This window comes from Cervus canadensis, chromosome 5, assembly GCF_019320065.1.
Source record: "Cervus canadensis isolate Bull #8, Minnesota chromosome 5, ASM1932006v1, whole genome shotgun sequence".
Classification (NCBI taxonomy): Eukaryota; Metazoa; Chordata; class Mammalia; order Artiodactyla; family Cervidae; genus Cervus; species Cervus canadensis.
Window position 1 is genome coordinate 41,925,380 of NC_057390.1, and position 14,859 is coordinate 41,940,238.

Below are 14,859 nucleotides of genomic sequence, written 5' to 3' on the forward strand. Positions count from 1 at the left end.
GTTTTTAATAGATGTGATTTTTAAAAGAAAGATCTTAATTTTTTGTCTCATTAAAAATGTAATACATAATAATATTATAAAATAATGGGTTTTCAATCCCACTCCACTGAGGTAGAACTAGTAACAGTTTGACATGTTCCCTTCTAGCCATTTTTATGAATATAAACATAAATATATGTACTTCTTGGTATATTAAATAGACATTTAGAAAACTGCTTAATACAGTTAATATTACATCATGAACATCTTTTCACCTGTAAGACTGCTGAACATTTAAGTTGTAGTTAAGTTTTACCATTTTTAAAAAATGGTACAGTGTTGCTATATGGCAAACTAATATAACATTGTAAAGCAATTATCCTTTAATTAAAAATAAATTTTAAAAAATATTTTTTAAAATGCTACAATGAATATCCTTGTACACACAAAGAAGCACAATTTCATACTCTATATACATTTACCTCCATGGAGATTATACAAAATTTCACACTGAAAAAAAGATATAAATGTCATATAATAATTCTTCCTTTTTATTGAATTTTATATTTATCGATTGCATTGGATCGTCAGCAGGCCTATTAGCAACTCTTAATCACAATAGTGAAAGACTAATTTTTTTTGTTCTACTCAAATCAACAAAATAAAATTAAAATTATGACATATTCCTTTTACTTAAGAAAACTTCATTCATCCTGAATCTATTAGAACATTACTGCATCTTTTGTTTTCTATTTTCTGTTCTCACTGATTCAACATGTAAAATTATCTGTACTTCAAACTGAAATTTGAGTTAAAAATATTTTGCATCAATGACTTCTCTAATTTCCAAAGTACTTTCATCACCTCATTTCCTCTTCATACTATCTGTGAAGTGGTTTTATTCTCTATTCTCTCGGTATTCAGTTTAAAGGACAGAGTTTATTCTTACTAACAGAGGGAAACAGAGCTATATAATTCAGAGTGAGGAAAATTTTTTAATTGTTTAGCTTTGAAAGATGGTTTTGTGATTTTATTTGAATAGGGGTGTGTCTGATACCCAGGGAATTTCCTTCAAGCAAAATGATGAAGCAATGAGGCCATACTATTAAAATCTAATTTAAGATGAGCTGGGAATATGTCCTGTTTCCACATCTGGAAATCTACTGAGCTCTTCCCTAAAATTCAGTCCATTTCAAAGGCTGAAGCAAGGTCTACCCTGGAATAGAGGGGATGGGAAGTGTTCTGGTTTCAAAGGCACTCTGCTTAAAATTAAAGACGAGGGATTTGAGATACCAACAAGGCGGGATAGGTTGAGCCCATGCTCCCTATAGTTGAACAGGTTCTGTCTACATATTTGAAAACAAGACTAGCCACAGACAACCAAAATTAAATAGTCTAGAGTTGACTCCACACTTGTTCATAGTTATTTATGTATAGCTTTATATCAGTAAATCTATCTAATTAAACTATAAATATACTTAAAGGCACAAATTCATTTCTAACCTTTTAAGGTCAATTAGGGTACACAGCACCTGTTACACTCATAAGTGTCTTGATTACAAAGAAATTTAAAAAAGAAAAAAACTTTAATCTCAATTTTAACCTCAATTTAAGAACTGTAAAAGCTTAAGAAACTTTTATTGGATTATTGAAAGAGAAGATTCCTTTGGGTAACCAAAACTCTGCCATATAATGAAGTAAAACTAGTAAAACCAGAGAATAAAATTAACAATGCTGATGACCCAATACCTTTCCATCAATGGGAACACCCAGTTCCTCTGAAAACAGGGGGTGAGTTATCCATTTGTAGGCTTCTTTTAGCTGAACTATATCATTTCTTCCCAGCGACAGACTCTGCTTTCTGAATAACATAAAAATTAATTCACTGATATGAAAAACATCATTTTTATGAAGGCAAGAATTTATGCGATCATTAAAATGTACTGAGTGCCTACTATGTGAAGGCACTATTTTACACATTAGATAGAAAGCAGAGACCAAAGCAGACAAAGTTTCCTCAGTTTGTGGACCTATATTCTAGTAGAATCAAGTAACTCCTTTTTTTTTTTAATGGCATATAGGACAAATTTTGAAGTTTCAAAGACAAAGGCATATAAATGAGTTTTTCTGAGATAGAATTGCCAGATTCCAGGATTTATATGTCAAAAGATGGAAAGATGGAATAGAGAAGATTGTTTATTGCTCAGAAATTACAAACTGTGTATTACAATAATTTCACCCAGACCAAAATGTTTACATCTACTTTCTTCCTGATAATGGGGACTTACTTTTGAGAAATCAATGTAAAAGCTGTACTTCTCTTTACTGGTAAAGAAGATTAAATCCTAAAGCATCAGTGCTCTAAAATGTTCACTAATTTAACAACATATACGTGTCTTAATAAACATTTTACATTCCCCCCAAATCTACTCATAGCCAATAAACAGGTTTGGGGAAGTCCCAATTATGATCTCTAGCTTTTAGTTTGTAACCTAAAATTGATAGAAAGGAACTGAAGTGAAAGAAAAGAAAAACATAATATGGTAATATTTAAACAGCTCTACTCTGAAATATCACTAATAAACAGGCCCCTGTCATTCAAATAATTAAATTTTTAAATCAGTTATAGCTATTTATAGGACTTCTTTTTAACAAAAGAGATGTTTAGGCCAACTTGTGAATCATTTCTTTTAACATCCAATTTTCACTAATAAAAAAGACAATATAGTCAATATATACTATACTATACTATATATAGTCAACAATATACTATATTTAATTCTTCAACACCAAAAGACACTATAAACTATGAGAAGAAAATAAAAAATAATTTTGTTGATTGCTAAATTTAATTGATCTAAAAATATAATTATATACACACAATATAAAGACCACTGTTACTCTAAAAATGTAAATTAAGAAATAGCTGATCTACCCATTTTAATCCAGCTGAGATAACTGTTTAAACTGAATGCTTTCATATGCTTTGGGATTGTGGTTTAACAATAAAGGACTCTGATAAGCCTTACATCTGACAAAAAAAATAAATTACTTCTCTACACTTATGAACTTATTCAAACACTAAGTGTTTGAGCTTCATAAGCTGTTCCTAGTTCTCTGAATATCAGAAACATTTTAGGAATTTTCAAAGACTATCTTGATATTGCATCAACAGTTTAACTAATGATTATTTGCATAAAACAGCATCACAGTTGAAAGTAAATAATTAAGGTATGAGCACACATTTTAAAGAATAAAAAGGTGAAAACAGAAAACACAAGAATGGAAAACCCTTTAAAACTGTTTAGACTTTAGAGAATCTAAAGTACAAAGGATTGTAGTCAAAGCCAATCCTAAAAACAGATTAAAACATTACTCATTATGTGTTTAAGAAAATTAATATTTTAGGTCCTTCATAGTTTTTGAAATACATTTAAATTTAAAGCACCTTACTCCAGTTTAAAAACTTCAACTACAGGTATGTTTTTCCTTCCAGTTTAATGAACTATAGGAAAGGGTTAACAGACATTTTGGAAACCTTAGCCTCACCTTTAAGGTAAAAATACAGTACTTAAAATGACAGATTTTCAATCCTGCAAGTTGAATGTAGCTAATAGCTTTTCTAATATAATTAAGGGTGAATGTTTTCACAGAGGTCCTTATCTTATGATTGATGGTCCTTTAGAGGAATCAGTAGTCATTAAGGTAAATTCAGTGCCAATTTAATACTTAGAAACTGCATTTCCCTCGCCTCTGTTAGATAACTAATGATGAGGATATCAATTACAATCACTTTTTCTATAGAGAACAACAGGATAACCATTCTTAAGCAAAGATGAACCAAAATACCCAATACACTATTTTTCTAAGTTCCTTGAATCAATTCTTTAATGGTAATCCCTCCACAGCCTTTTGACATGATTATTATAGAATGAACTAGGGATATTAAGAGAAAAGAGTAGTATTCTGCATTTTTTTTCTGTTTTAGTATCCCTATACTGATCAGGATCTTTGGAAGAGCTAACCTTGGTTTAAAATCGTTCAATAAGAAATAACCACAATAAGAAAGGAGGATGGAAACTGGAAACATTTAAAAAATAGCATGCTCTGACTATGCTATTAATAAAAACTTCTCAAACACAGGATCAAATTTCATTATGCCAGAATCACAAGCATTTGAGATTAATTTAACATAACCTAACAGAACCCAAAAACCTTTGATAAACATGTGGTTACTACCCTTTTAAAAATGCAGATGTGAAATACAACACACACAAAAATGCCAGATGAACTAATTTTCTGTAAAATACCAAGTATGAGATTCTGATACAGAAATTCGTAATTCTCTCTGGTTTTCTTTCAGGAGTACACAGGAATCTCCAGTAGTTACCTGGCCCTTTTCATACTGGTATAAAATTTTTAGTTTCAAAATCCAGAAAGCTCTGGGAAATTAAAGAGCTTTTTCCTTAACTCAGTTGGCAACCAAACTCTGACTTAAACATGTAAAGCTTTATCAAATTTGGTGTGAATACTGGTATGCTCCACTGCAGAAATATTAATGCTTGATAATACAATACTACCCCAGAGGAGAGAGGTATATCATATATGGTATTTACACTGTATTACATTTCCAAAGTCTAAAAAACTCTAAATTCCAAGACACATTTGCCACCAAGGGTTTCAGATAAAGGACTGTGGACGTATGTTTTCCATGTCTTACCTATGTATAAACTTATTGTTGGTCTGCCTTAACTAGGACTTTACTACGTATCTTTTACAGCAGAATTAGTTTTATAATTTAGTTTCTAAGACCAGCATAATATGTGTTCCTTTAAAATAAGCTGCCAAACTACATTATATAAGTGCATAATGATTATAAAATATACATTTATGTTCATGATAAATCTCCCAAAAAAATGAGACTACTAACATGCTGTGCAATAAACCAGTTAAACAAGGTTAACACCTAAATATATAAAATAAAAATTTTTCTTTGTGCCAATTTCTCTAGTAGCTAGTGAACTCACTCTAAAAAAAGAGTAGTAGTAAAAGTACTTTAAGAATCAAGTAGCTTATATTTAAATGGTAGTAAAAATTCCCTATGTAAATTACTTACCCCATTTCCTGTTTTACCAGCAACCAAGCAGCATGCTGTAGGCAATTTAGTCACACCCAGAAAGAAGAGAAAAGGGAAAAATGTTCATTGAAATTTGGTTCCAATATCATTACTAAAGTGCTTAAGTAATTTGCTAATCAAACTCTCCCCTGTAGAAGAGGAGTTACTGTTCAGAAATGTGGCAATGACCTCAATCTCATTTAAAATCAGAAATGAGGTAAGATGCCTCATTTGCAGTGCTGACTTGCTGTGGCCTAGGAATTCAACAGGGGTATCCCCCTCCTCCCCACAGATTTCTATTTCTCATTAATAAGTTACAAGTGTTTTTTAATATGGGTGGCTCACATTTTTCTCTTAAAATATCTTATTGTTTCATGGGGGAAAGCCCAAACTGAATGAGTACATACTGTGTCCCCAAAACACAGATTTGAAGGACTCAGTTTTCTGTTTTTGCTTTTTAATACAGCTAACACTTTTAATTCAAATTAATGATATCCACATAAAAGTGTTTAGGAGAATAATGTACTAATGTCTATAACTCACTTTGAAATATAACAAAAACTAAGATGTGTGGGTGGATAAATGGATAGGTGTATTAAAAAAAAGCAAATATAGAAAAATAAGTGTAGAATCTAAGTGGGTATATGAGTGTTCACTGTACAATTCTTTCAATTTTAATATAGGTTTGAAATTTTTCATAATAATATGCTATGGGAAATGCTCTGGGAAGGATTAATTAAAAAAACTGAAAACGAAAACAACAACATTTACAATCACAATTGTTATGAGGACTTAGTGAAATTCATGTAAAATGCTTTGTATACGAAGTGTGTGACACCAAGATGTCTCAGTGTGCCATTAGACTTCCACAGCTTTCAACTTAAAGAAAGGTGACATATGGCCTGCCCCATATATACGGCATTTTGTGAATACGACAGAAGCATAAATGTGTAAGTCAATAAAATACCACATGTAGTCTCTGCATCTACATGTCACAAAAATGGCCAGTCACACTCATTTTAAGACCTGGAGAGACAGCTTTTGTTGTTCATATGTCCTTTTAAACTTCAAATGGCTGGTAGGGCACCAGAGACTTCTAAAGACTTAGGATCATTCAGAAACATTAGGTGCATTAATTTGATCAGATATTAGCTAAGCAGAATAAATTAATCACTAGTTAGGTAAGAACTACAACTGTTCCCAGTACCTAAATGTCTCATCAGCACCTTCCAATCTATTATTTTGTTTACTTTGCTACCTCAAACTAGTATCATTTATAGTGCTGCAAGACCCCTTCCCTCCTGCCTTCCATTTACTCAAGCCTTCCTTGAAAGTGTATGGTCATGGTGGAATACACAAATTAAGGAGTTGGAAGACCTGGCTTTAGGCTTTACCAGATGTCTGGCACTCAATTTCCTAGTGTGTAAAATAAGAGAGCTAGACAAAGATGCCAGCAAATTTGGAAAACTCAGCAGTGGCCAAAGGACTGAAAAGGTAAGTTTTCACTGCAATTCCAAAGAATGCTCAAATTACCGCACAATTGCACTCATTTCACATGCCAGCAAGGTCATGCTCAAAATCCTCCAAGCAAGGCTTCAATAATACATGAACTGAGAACTTACAGATGTACAAGATGGATTTAGAAAAGGCAGAGGAACCAGAGATCAAATCACCAACGTCCGCTGGGTCATAGACAAAGCAAGAGAATTCCAGAAAAACATCTACTTCTGCTTCATTGACTACACTAAAGCTTTTGACTGTGTGGATCACAACAAACTATGGAAAATTCTTCAAGAGATGGAAATACCAGACCACCTTACCTGCCTCCCACGAAACCTGTATGCAGGTCAAGAAGCAACAATTAGAACCGAACATGGAACAACAGACTGGTTCAAAGTTGGGAAAGGAGGGCATCAAGGCTGTATATTGTCACCCTGTTTATTTAACTTCTATGCAGAGTACATCATGCAAAATGCTGGGCTGGATGAATCACAAGCTGGAATCAAGGAATCAAGATTGCCAGGAGAAATATCAACAACCTCAGATATGCAGATGACATCACCCTTGTGGCAGAAAGTGAAGAGGAACTAAAGAGCTTTTTGATGAAGGTGAAAGAGGAGAGTGAAAAGCTGGCTTAGAACTCAACATTCAAAAAACTAAGATCATGGAATCCAGTCCCATCACTTCATGGCATATAGATGGGGAAACAATGGAAACAGTGAGAGACCTTATTTTCTTGGGCTCCAAAATCTCTGCAGACAGTGACTGCAGCCATGAAATTAAAAGACACTTGCTCCTTGGAAGAAAAGCTATGACAAACCTAGACAACATATTAAAAAGCAGAGACATTACTTTGCTGACAAAGGTTCATCTAGTCAAAGCTATGGTTTTTCTAGTAGTCATGTGTGGATGTGAGAGCTGGACCATAAAGAAGACTGAGCACCGAAGATGCATTTGAACCTGTGATGTTGGAGAAAACTCTTGAGAGTCCCTTGGACTGCAAGAGATAATACCAGTCAATCCTAAAGGAAATAAATCCTGAATTTTCATTGGAAGGACTGAAGCTGAAGCTCCAATACTTTGGCCACCTAATGTGAAGAACTGACTCACTGGAAAAGACCCTGATGCTGGGAAAGATAGAAGGCAGGAGAAGGGGATGCCAGAGGATGAAATGGTTGGATGGCAGACTCAACAGACATGAGTTTGAGCAAGCTCCGGGACATGGTGAAGGATAGGGAAGCCTGGCGTGCTGCAGTCCATGGGGTTGCAAAGAGTCAGACATGACTAAGCAACTGAACAATGACAAGACTAAAGATGACTGTAATTTAAACTTTTCTGGATGGCTAACGGTCACCATTAATGGACATTAGTGGGTAAACTGCTCTATAACAGGGGCTATTAAGACTTCTAGGACTCTGAGATCATAGAAAAAATAAATAATGGTCTCCTAAAGTTGAAACCTTGGAGTCAATGTTATCCCACCTTTCTTCAGTCTCCATACTTTAAGAGATCAATAAATACTTGTTTCCTCATCTCTAAAGGGATATTAATATTCCCCTTGTAGAGATATTGTAAGGATTTAATGAAATTATGTATGCAAAGAATCAAGTAAGATTTCTGGCATGTACTTAATAAATGGTACCTATTATTGTCATTTTTAAATTAAAACCTTATCTGTAATTCACAAATAATAAAATTATTATCCCTTTAATTATTATCCCTTACAAGACTTGATCCTTTTCCTTCACATTCCAGACTGCTCTGCTGAAGGCAGTCCTGGAACCTCCCTCATCAATGAAACCCTCCTGGGTATCTGCACTGTAGAGAACTATCTGTCCTTTTTTTCAGAGGACTCAGACTCTTCTGTCCTTTTTTAGTGAACTTTTCATTTCCTCTTTTGACCTCTGTTCTCTATGGTCCCTTCCAGATGATGCCATCTAGTCTGTAATCTACCCTGCCATCCTCTGATTATAAAGCAGTGTATGGTGGAGGTAGCCAAGGGAAACCAGATTACCATGTGTAACATGTTAAATTAAATCAAATGTCTTTAGTACCTGAGATTTGTTAAAGGGTTTTTCCTTCTTAATCCCCTGCAGGCTCCCTGCTCAAGTATGCCAGCAGGTTGGACTGAACTAATCACACAGCAGGGGCTGGAAGGCTGAATCCCAAAGTAGTCAGTGTTGCTCAATTATTCAATTTTACCACATGCTAATAATGCCATGGACCTGCTTCTGCTGAGGTAAAAGGTGTACATTCCTCCCCTTCAGGTAACCAAGATACTTTTTTTTGTTTGTTTGTTTTTAACCAAGATACTTTTAATAAATGTTCTATTCCTTAGTCAGTGGAAAAAATTCATTCTCTGGAGTAAGAAATTTTATTCTTCCTCCCCAATAGAACCACTTAAAGTTATCAAGTTTAATCAAATTTGATACCAAAGGTAGCATGTCACCTCCTGAAAACTCAGGACCCACAGAATTTAATCCTGGACTCAGTTTTGCTAAATGGGGGAGTTGAATAACGTGCTAACTAAAGTGCTTGTGCGCTCTGGCAACACACAGACACACAGACAGACATACATACACAAGCATATACATACACAGACATACATACACAAGCATATACCCATACACATGTCATGGAAACTCTATGCCTGGGGACGGTTTTTAAGCCTAGAGTTCCGAGCTGGGGGTTCATTCACCAGCAAACAATGAAAGTGGGTTATAGTAAGGCCAGGTATTGAGGCTGTTCAAGCAGAGGAGGCAGGAAGGAAGGAAGGAGAGATGGGGGAGGCATTAAAAATGGCACTTGTCACATACAGATCAATGGAGAGCCTAGAATAAAACCACACACCTACAGTCAATTAATCTTCAACAAAGGAGGCAAGAATATAAAATGGGAAATAGTTTCTTCAACAAGTGTTGCTGAGAAAGTTGGACTGCTGCATGTAAATCAACGAAGTTAGAACACACCCTCACATCATGCATAAAGATAAACTCAAAATGGCTTAAAGACTTCAACATAAGATATCACAATATAAAATTCCAAGAAGAAAGAATAGGCAAAATGTGCTCTGACATAAATTATTCAATGTTTTCTTAGGTCAGTCTCCCAAAGCAACAGAAATAAAAACAAAAATAAACAAATGGAACCCAATCAAACCTACAAGCTTTTGCACAGAAAAGGAAACCATAAACAAAATGAAAAGACTGGTAGAAAATATTTGCAAATAATGCAACCAATGAGAGCTTAATCTCCAAAATATACAAACACCTCATACAACTCAACAACAACAACAAAAAACCCAAACAACTCAACTGAAAAATAGGCAATAGGCCTTAACAGACATTTCTCCAAAGAAAACATACAGATGGCCAGTAGGCACATGAAAAGATGATCAACATCACTAATTATTAGAGAAATGCAAGTCAAAACTACGATGAGGTACCACCTCACACTGGTGAGAATGACCATCATTAAAAAGGAAACTCTTTTTTTGAGACAAACTCACACTTGTTTGTTTACAAGTAACAAACACTGGAGAGGATGTGGAGAAAAGGGAACTCTCCTACACTGTTGGTGGGAACATAAATTAGTATAGTCACTATGGAGAATAGAATAGAGGTTCCTCAGAAGACTAAGAATAGAATTACCATATGATCCAGCAATCCCACTTCCGGGCATATACCTGGACAAAACTATCATTCAAAAGGGTACATGCATCCCTATGTTCATAGCATCACTATTCACAATAGCCAACTCTTTGGGGTTGGCAAAGAGTTGGACATGACTGAGCAACTTTCACTTTCTTTACCAAATACGCTATCAGGGAAGCCCCAGAATGGTAATACAACAATAATAATGATTAATAAGATTAATAAAAATAAAAATACAGAGTGGTAGGGGCTGTGACAGGGAAATATCTTGAGGGGACACTTAAGGCATCCTCAGTTCAGTCTTGTTAAAATTATCAAGAAGTAACATCTAATCTGAGTTCTGAAGAATCAGGTATTGAGAATTACCTGGGTGAAGAGTGGAGAAAATATAATCCGAACAGGGAAAAACTCTTGTGCAAAGGCCACAGAGCATCAGGAAACTCCTGGGAACTATAGGTTATTGGTCCCTAAGAGCTGAGGATGTGTGGCTGCAAAGTACAAAGGAGGAAACAGGATTAAAATGATAGAACTAGTGAACCCATGGTAAGGGGTTTAGATTTTACACTTAAGGCAAAATGGAGCCACAGAAGGATTTTAAGCAAGGGAGTAGCATGATCGTATTTGTCTTCAGAAATTCTCACTCAGTTTGCAATGTGAGTTAGAGAAAGAAGATGGTAACTAAGGGAAATGAAGACATTTGGTAAACTAAAGCAGTAATTCAAATAAGAAATCATATACATGGCAGTGGTGGTAGGACTGGAGAGGAGCAGGCAGCTTTAAGAGATAATGAAGACATAGACCAGCAGGACTTGGTGATCAACACTGATGTTGGGGTTTCTAAATTACCACCAATGCCCTTAAAACTCTAAAGTCTTTTGAATCCTACACATCTCTTGGGCTCATTTATGACAGCAAGGATAATACAAATATAGACTTGTACCTACAGGGAAACGACAATAGCAGTGTGGGCAGCTAGAGGCATGACCCTCTGTTCTTCTCCACCCAGCACGCAAACACACACACACACACACACACACTCTCTCTCTCTCTCTCTCTCTTCTTCTCTCTCTCTCTCCCCCACTTACCTACCTCCAAGTCTCCTCGCCACTATCACCTCCCTGCCACTTTTTTGTTCCCCAGAATCTCTGATATCAGACCTGTGATGTAATGACTAACACGGAGTCTGGGTGTCTCTTTTGATAAATAGAAGATCTGTTTTTAGCCATGTTTAAAAACCCACCTCAATCCTCTACATTATCTTTCTCTACAGAGTTGAGAAAAAAGAAAATGAAGCCAGACATATGATCTTCTCATTCCAACTTTTCCTACTACTGTTGGCAAAAAAAACAAAAAAAACTTTAGATAGCATTAAAAACGTTGAACATTTTATTTGTGACAAAGCAAGAGGAACAAAGCAAGGACAAATCAGCAGATGGAATGAATCTGCAGAGTCAAATTAGATACAGCTCTGTGCTGTGTGCTGTGCTTAGTCGCTCAGTCGTGTCTGACTCTACGACCCCATGGACTGTAGCCCTCCAGGCTCCTCTGTCCATGGGGATTCTCCAGGCAGAATACTAGAGAGGGCTGCCATGCCCTCCTCCAGGGGATCTTCCCAACCCAGGGACTGAGTCCAGGTCTCCTGCACTGCAGGCAGATTCTTTACCATCTGAGCCACCACGGTACAACTCTACTGATACAGTTTCCAAGAGCATTACTACTTCTGTTTTGTGAGTTTTAAGGAGAATCTGAGGGGAACTGGGGAAGAAAAAGGAGAATTTCCATTGCATTTTCCAATACTCTAGATAATTTTTGCCTACCTCTGAAGGATTTGACTGGAAATAATTACAAGAACAAATTCTATGGGGGTGGGAAGGTGGAATAGAGGTAGAGGAGGAGAAGGACCCGGAAACCAGAGCAGCTGCAATGAATGACGGCTCTGGGACAGACACAAAGACAGACAGCATTCAGTCTTGTCCGTCGGTGTCATGTGCTAATGAGGAGACAATCTGGAGACTGAATTTCAGGTAACTCCAGAGTTAAAGACATTAGTCAAATGGAGATAACAACAAATATCTGTTAGTAACTGGGTGTGGCTGAGGGTGCAAAGGTATTTCCTCTTAGAATTTGATTTTAGAGAATTAGCATTCACTGACACGGTCCATCTGGTCAAGGCTATGGTTTTTCCAGCGGTCATGTATGGATGTGAGAGTTGGACTATAAAGAAAGCTGAGCGCCGAAAAATTGATGCTTTTGAACTGTGGTGTTGGAGAAGACTCTTGAGAGTCCCTTGGACTGCAAGGAGATCCAACCAGTCCATCCTGAAGGAGATCAGTCTTAGGTGTTCATTGGAAGGACTGATGCTGAAGCTGAAACTCCAGTACTTTGGCCACCTCATGCGAAGAGTTGACTCACTGGAAAAGACCCTGATGCTGGGAGGGATTGGGGGCAGGAGGAGAAGGGGATGACAGAGGATGAGATGGCTGGATGGCATCACCGACTCAATGGACATGAGTTTGAGTAAACTCCGGGAGCTGGTGATGGACAGGGGGGCCTGGCGTGCTGCGATTCATGGGGTTGCAAAGAGTCGGACATGACTGGGCAACTGAACTGACTGACTGACTGACTGACTGGCTGACACCCAGTTAGCATATGACACTGAGGGACAAGGCGAACCTTATTTGTCTTTATTTATATCTGTCCCCAAGCCTTCATTCACTGCAGCTGCTCCGTCTTTCCTGTCCCTTCTCTCCAGCTCTTCTTATGCTGGTTAATGCAAAGTGAACCTGCCGATTCAAGAGGCTTCAGTTCATCAACTGGCTCTATTTCAATAGTCATAAATACAACTTTACTTCAAAACAACTACCAAGAAAAACAGCTTTTTAAAAGTAAGTTTTAAGTTTTGGAATATTAAGGAGATAAATTAACTTGCTGATCACCTATTAATTGTTGAAAAAGGTCTTCAATAAATAACTCAAGAACTCTATAAAGAGAATTATTTTAAAATTATTCCAAGGTCTTCCCTGGTGGTTCAGTGGTTGGGACACCAGGCTTTCGCTTCCAAGGGCCTAGGTTCAATCCCTGGTCAGAGAACTAAGATCCTACAAATTGAACAGTACAGTTAAAAAAAAAAAAATTCAAATTAGGAAAATTATAAGACTGGAATCATTCCATATATTGAACTTGATTTGCACTAAATGTATTAATATTTTTAGGGATCAAGATTTCTTTATTGCATTTTTAAAATTAACTTTTAGATATTACTTCTTAAATATACTAAAAGAATATTATCAAAATAATCAGACTTCTGGCTTCAAGATAGTGGAAAAAGGCCCTTTGTGCTCACTTCTCTGGAAAATCACTGCAAAATAAGGAGAATGAGAAACAGAAAAAGACACTCCATCTACAGTGAGACAAGAATACTCATCACCCCAACTCTCGATGTACAACAGAAAAGGAATCCAGGAGTGGAAAATAGCAGAGCCCAGGAAGCTGATCCCTCAATTTTGGCAAAGAGAGATACTAGCTCCTCCAAGCCCAGCAAAGCTGAGGACTGGAAACCTAAGACAATAGAGGGTGAAATGTGGACTAAAAAGAAGAGGAATAGTTGAAGGCCTGTATAAAGAACAGATGGACCCCCCGTCCCTCCCTGACACCAAGCAATAGGAGACTTATACTCTGGGAAGCCAAACTAGAGGTGTCTACACTAAGGAGCCCCTGGCAAGAGGACAGCTGGAGTGAAGCCCTGCAAGGAAAACAGGAGGGGTCCATAAGAGCTTACAGTCTGAGCAGAGAGAACGGCAACCCCCTTTCCTACCCTGCTCTGGCACTCAGGCTGCCAAGCTTATACCTTTCTTGATGGGAGACTAGAGGATTCTTCTCTGGACAAACTGGATGCTTTTTGAGGGAAATTTTTCAGATAATGTGATATGGTCCTTTCATATAAAAAGTCAACTTACTACCTGTTCTCTTCTAATAAAACTCAGTCAACAGGCACCATCATCCCACACATAACTTTCAATCACCTTTTAATGTTCTGTACTTAAATGAATGCACAGAGACCATAAGTCATTTGAAGAAAATCTCTAACATGAAAGGAAGAAACCAAAACACAAACACAAGTGGAAAGAACAGTGCACAAATTTCCATGTGCCCTTCAAGTCAGCCTCAAGTTATCAACGTTTGGCTAAACATATTTTACCTATCTCGATTACCTTTTTCATTTAAGAGGGATGTGGGCTGGAGTTACCATAAGAAAATCTCAAATAATTTCACCTGGGAACAACTCCCAATGGAAACATTTTTAAAAGCAATATTCTTTGTTATTTAAACTTACATTGAAACATTTCAGATGTCAATTTAAACATACGTAAGGGAGCTCATAGTTTCTCAAACTTCTTTTGGGGCTGGAGAAGGGTACATAAGTAAAAAAGTTTGGAAAGCATTTACTGAACCTTAGCATAGACAAACATCATTAGAAATGAAAAAGGGACTAAAATCACATATGTGGAGAAGGGTTTTTTTTTTCTCATTTTCTGTTTTTCCTCTCAGATAACATGTAAAAAGTACAGAATATACTGGTTTAAAAAAATATTTATTTATTTATTTGACCGT

General features: G+C 36.4%; 1 protein-coding gene across 5 annotated transcripts in view; it reads right to left on the reverse strand.

The window, feature by feature from the left end:
* Nucleotides 1-14,859, reverse strand: part of PUS10 (pseudouridine synthase 10) — a 76,611-nt gene that overhangs the window by 23,503 nt on the left and 38,249 nt on the right. For all 5 annotated transcript variants that reach the window (XM_043468637.1, XM_043468638.1, XM_043468640.1 and 2 more), the window contains exons 5-6: nucleotides 5,096-5,130; nucleotides 1,729-1,840 (exon numbers count right to left, since the gene is read on the reverse strand). In XM_043468637.1, the coding sequence (XP_043324572.1) occupies nucleotides 1,729-1,840; nucleotides 5,096-5,130 (147 nt within the window). The remainder of the gene's footprint in view (nucleotides 1-1,728; nucleotides 1,841-5,095; nucleotides 5,131-14,859) is intronic.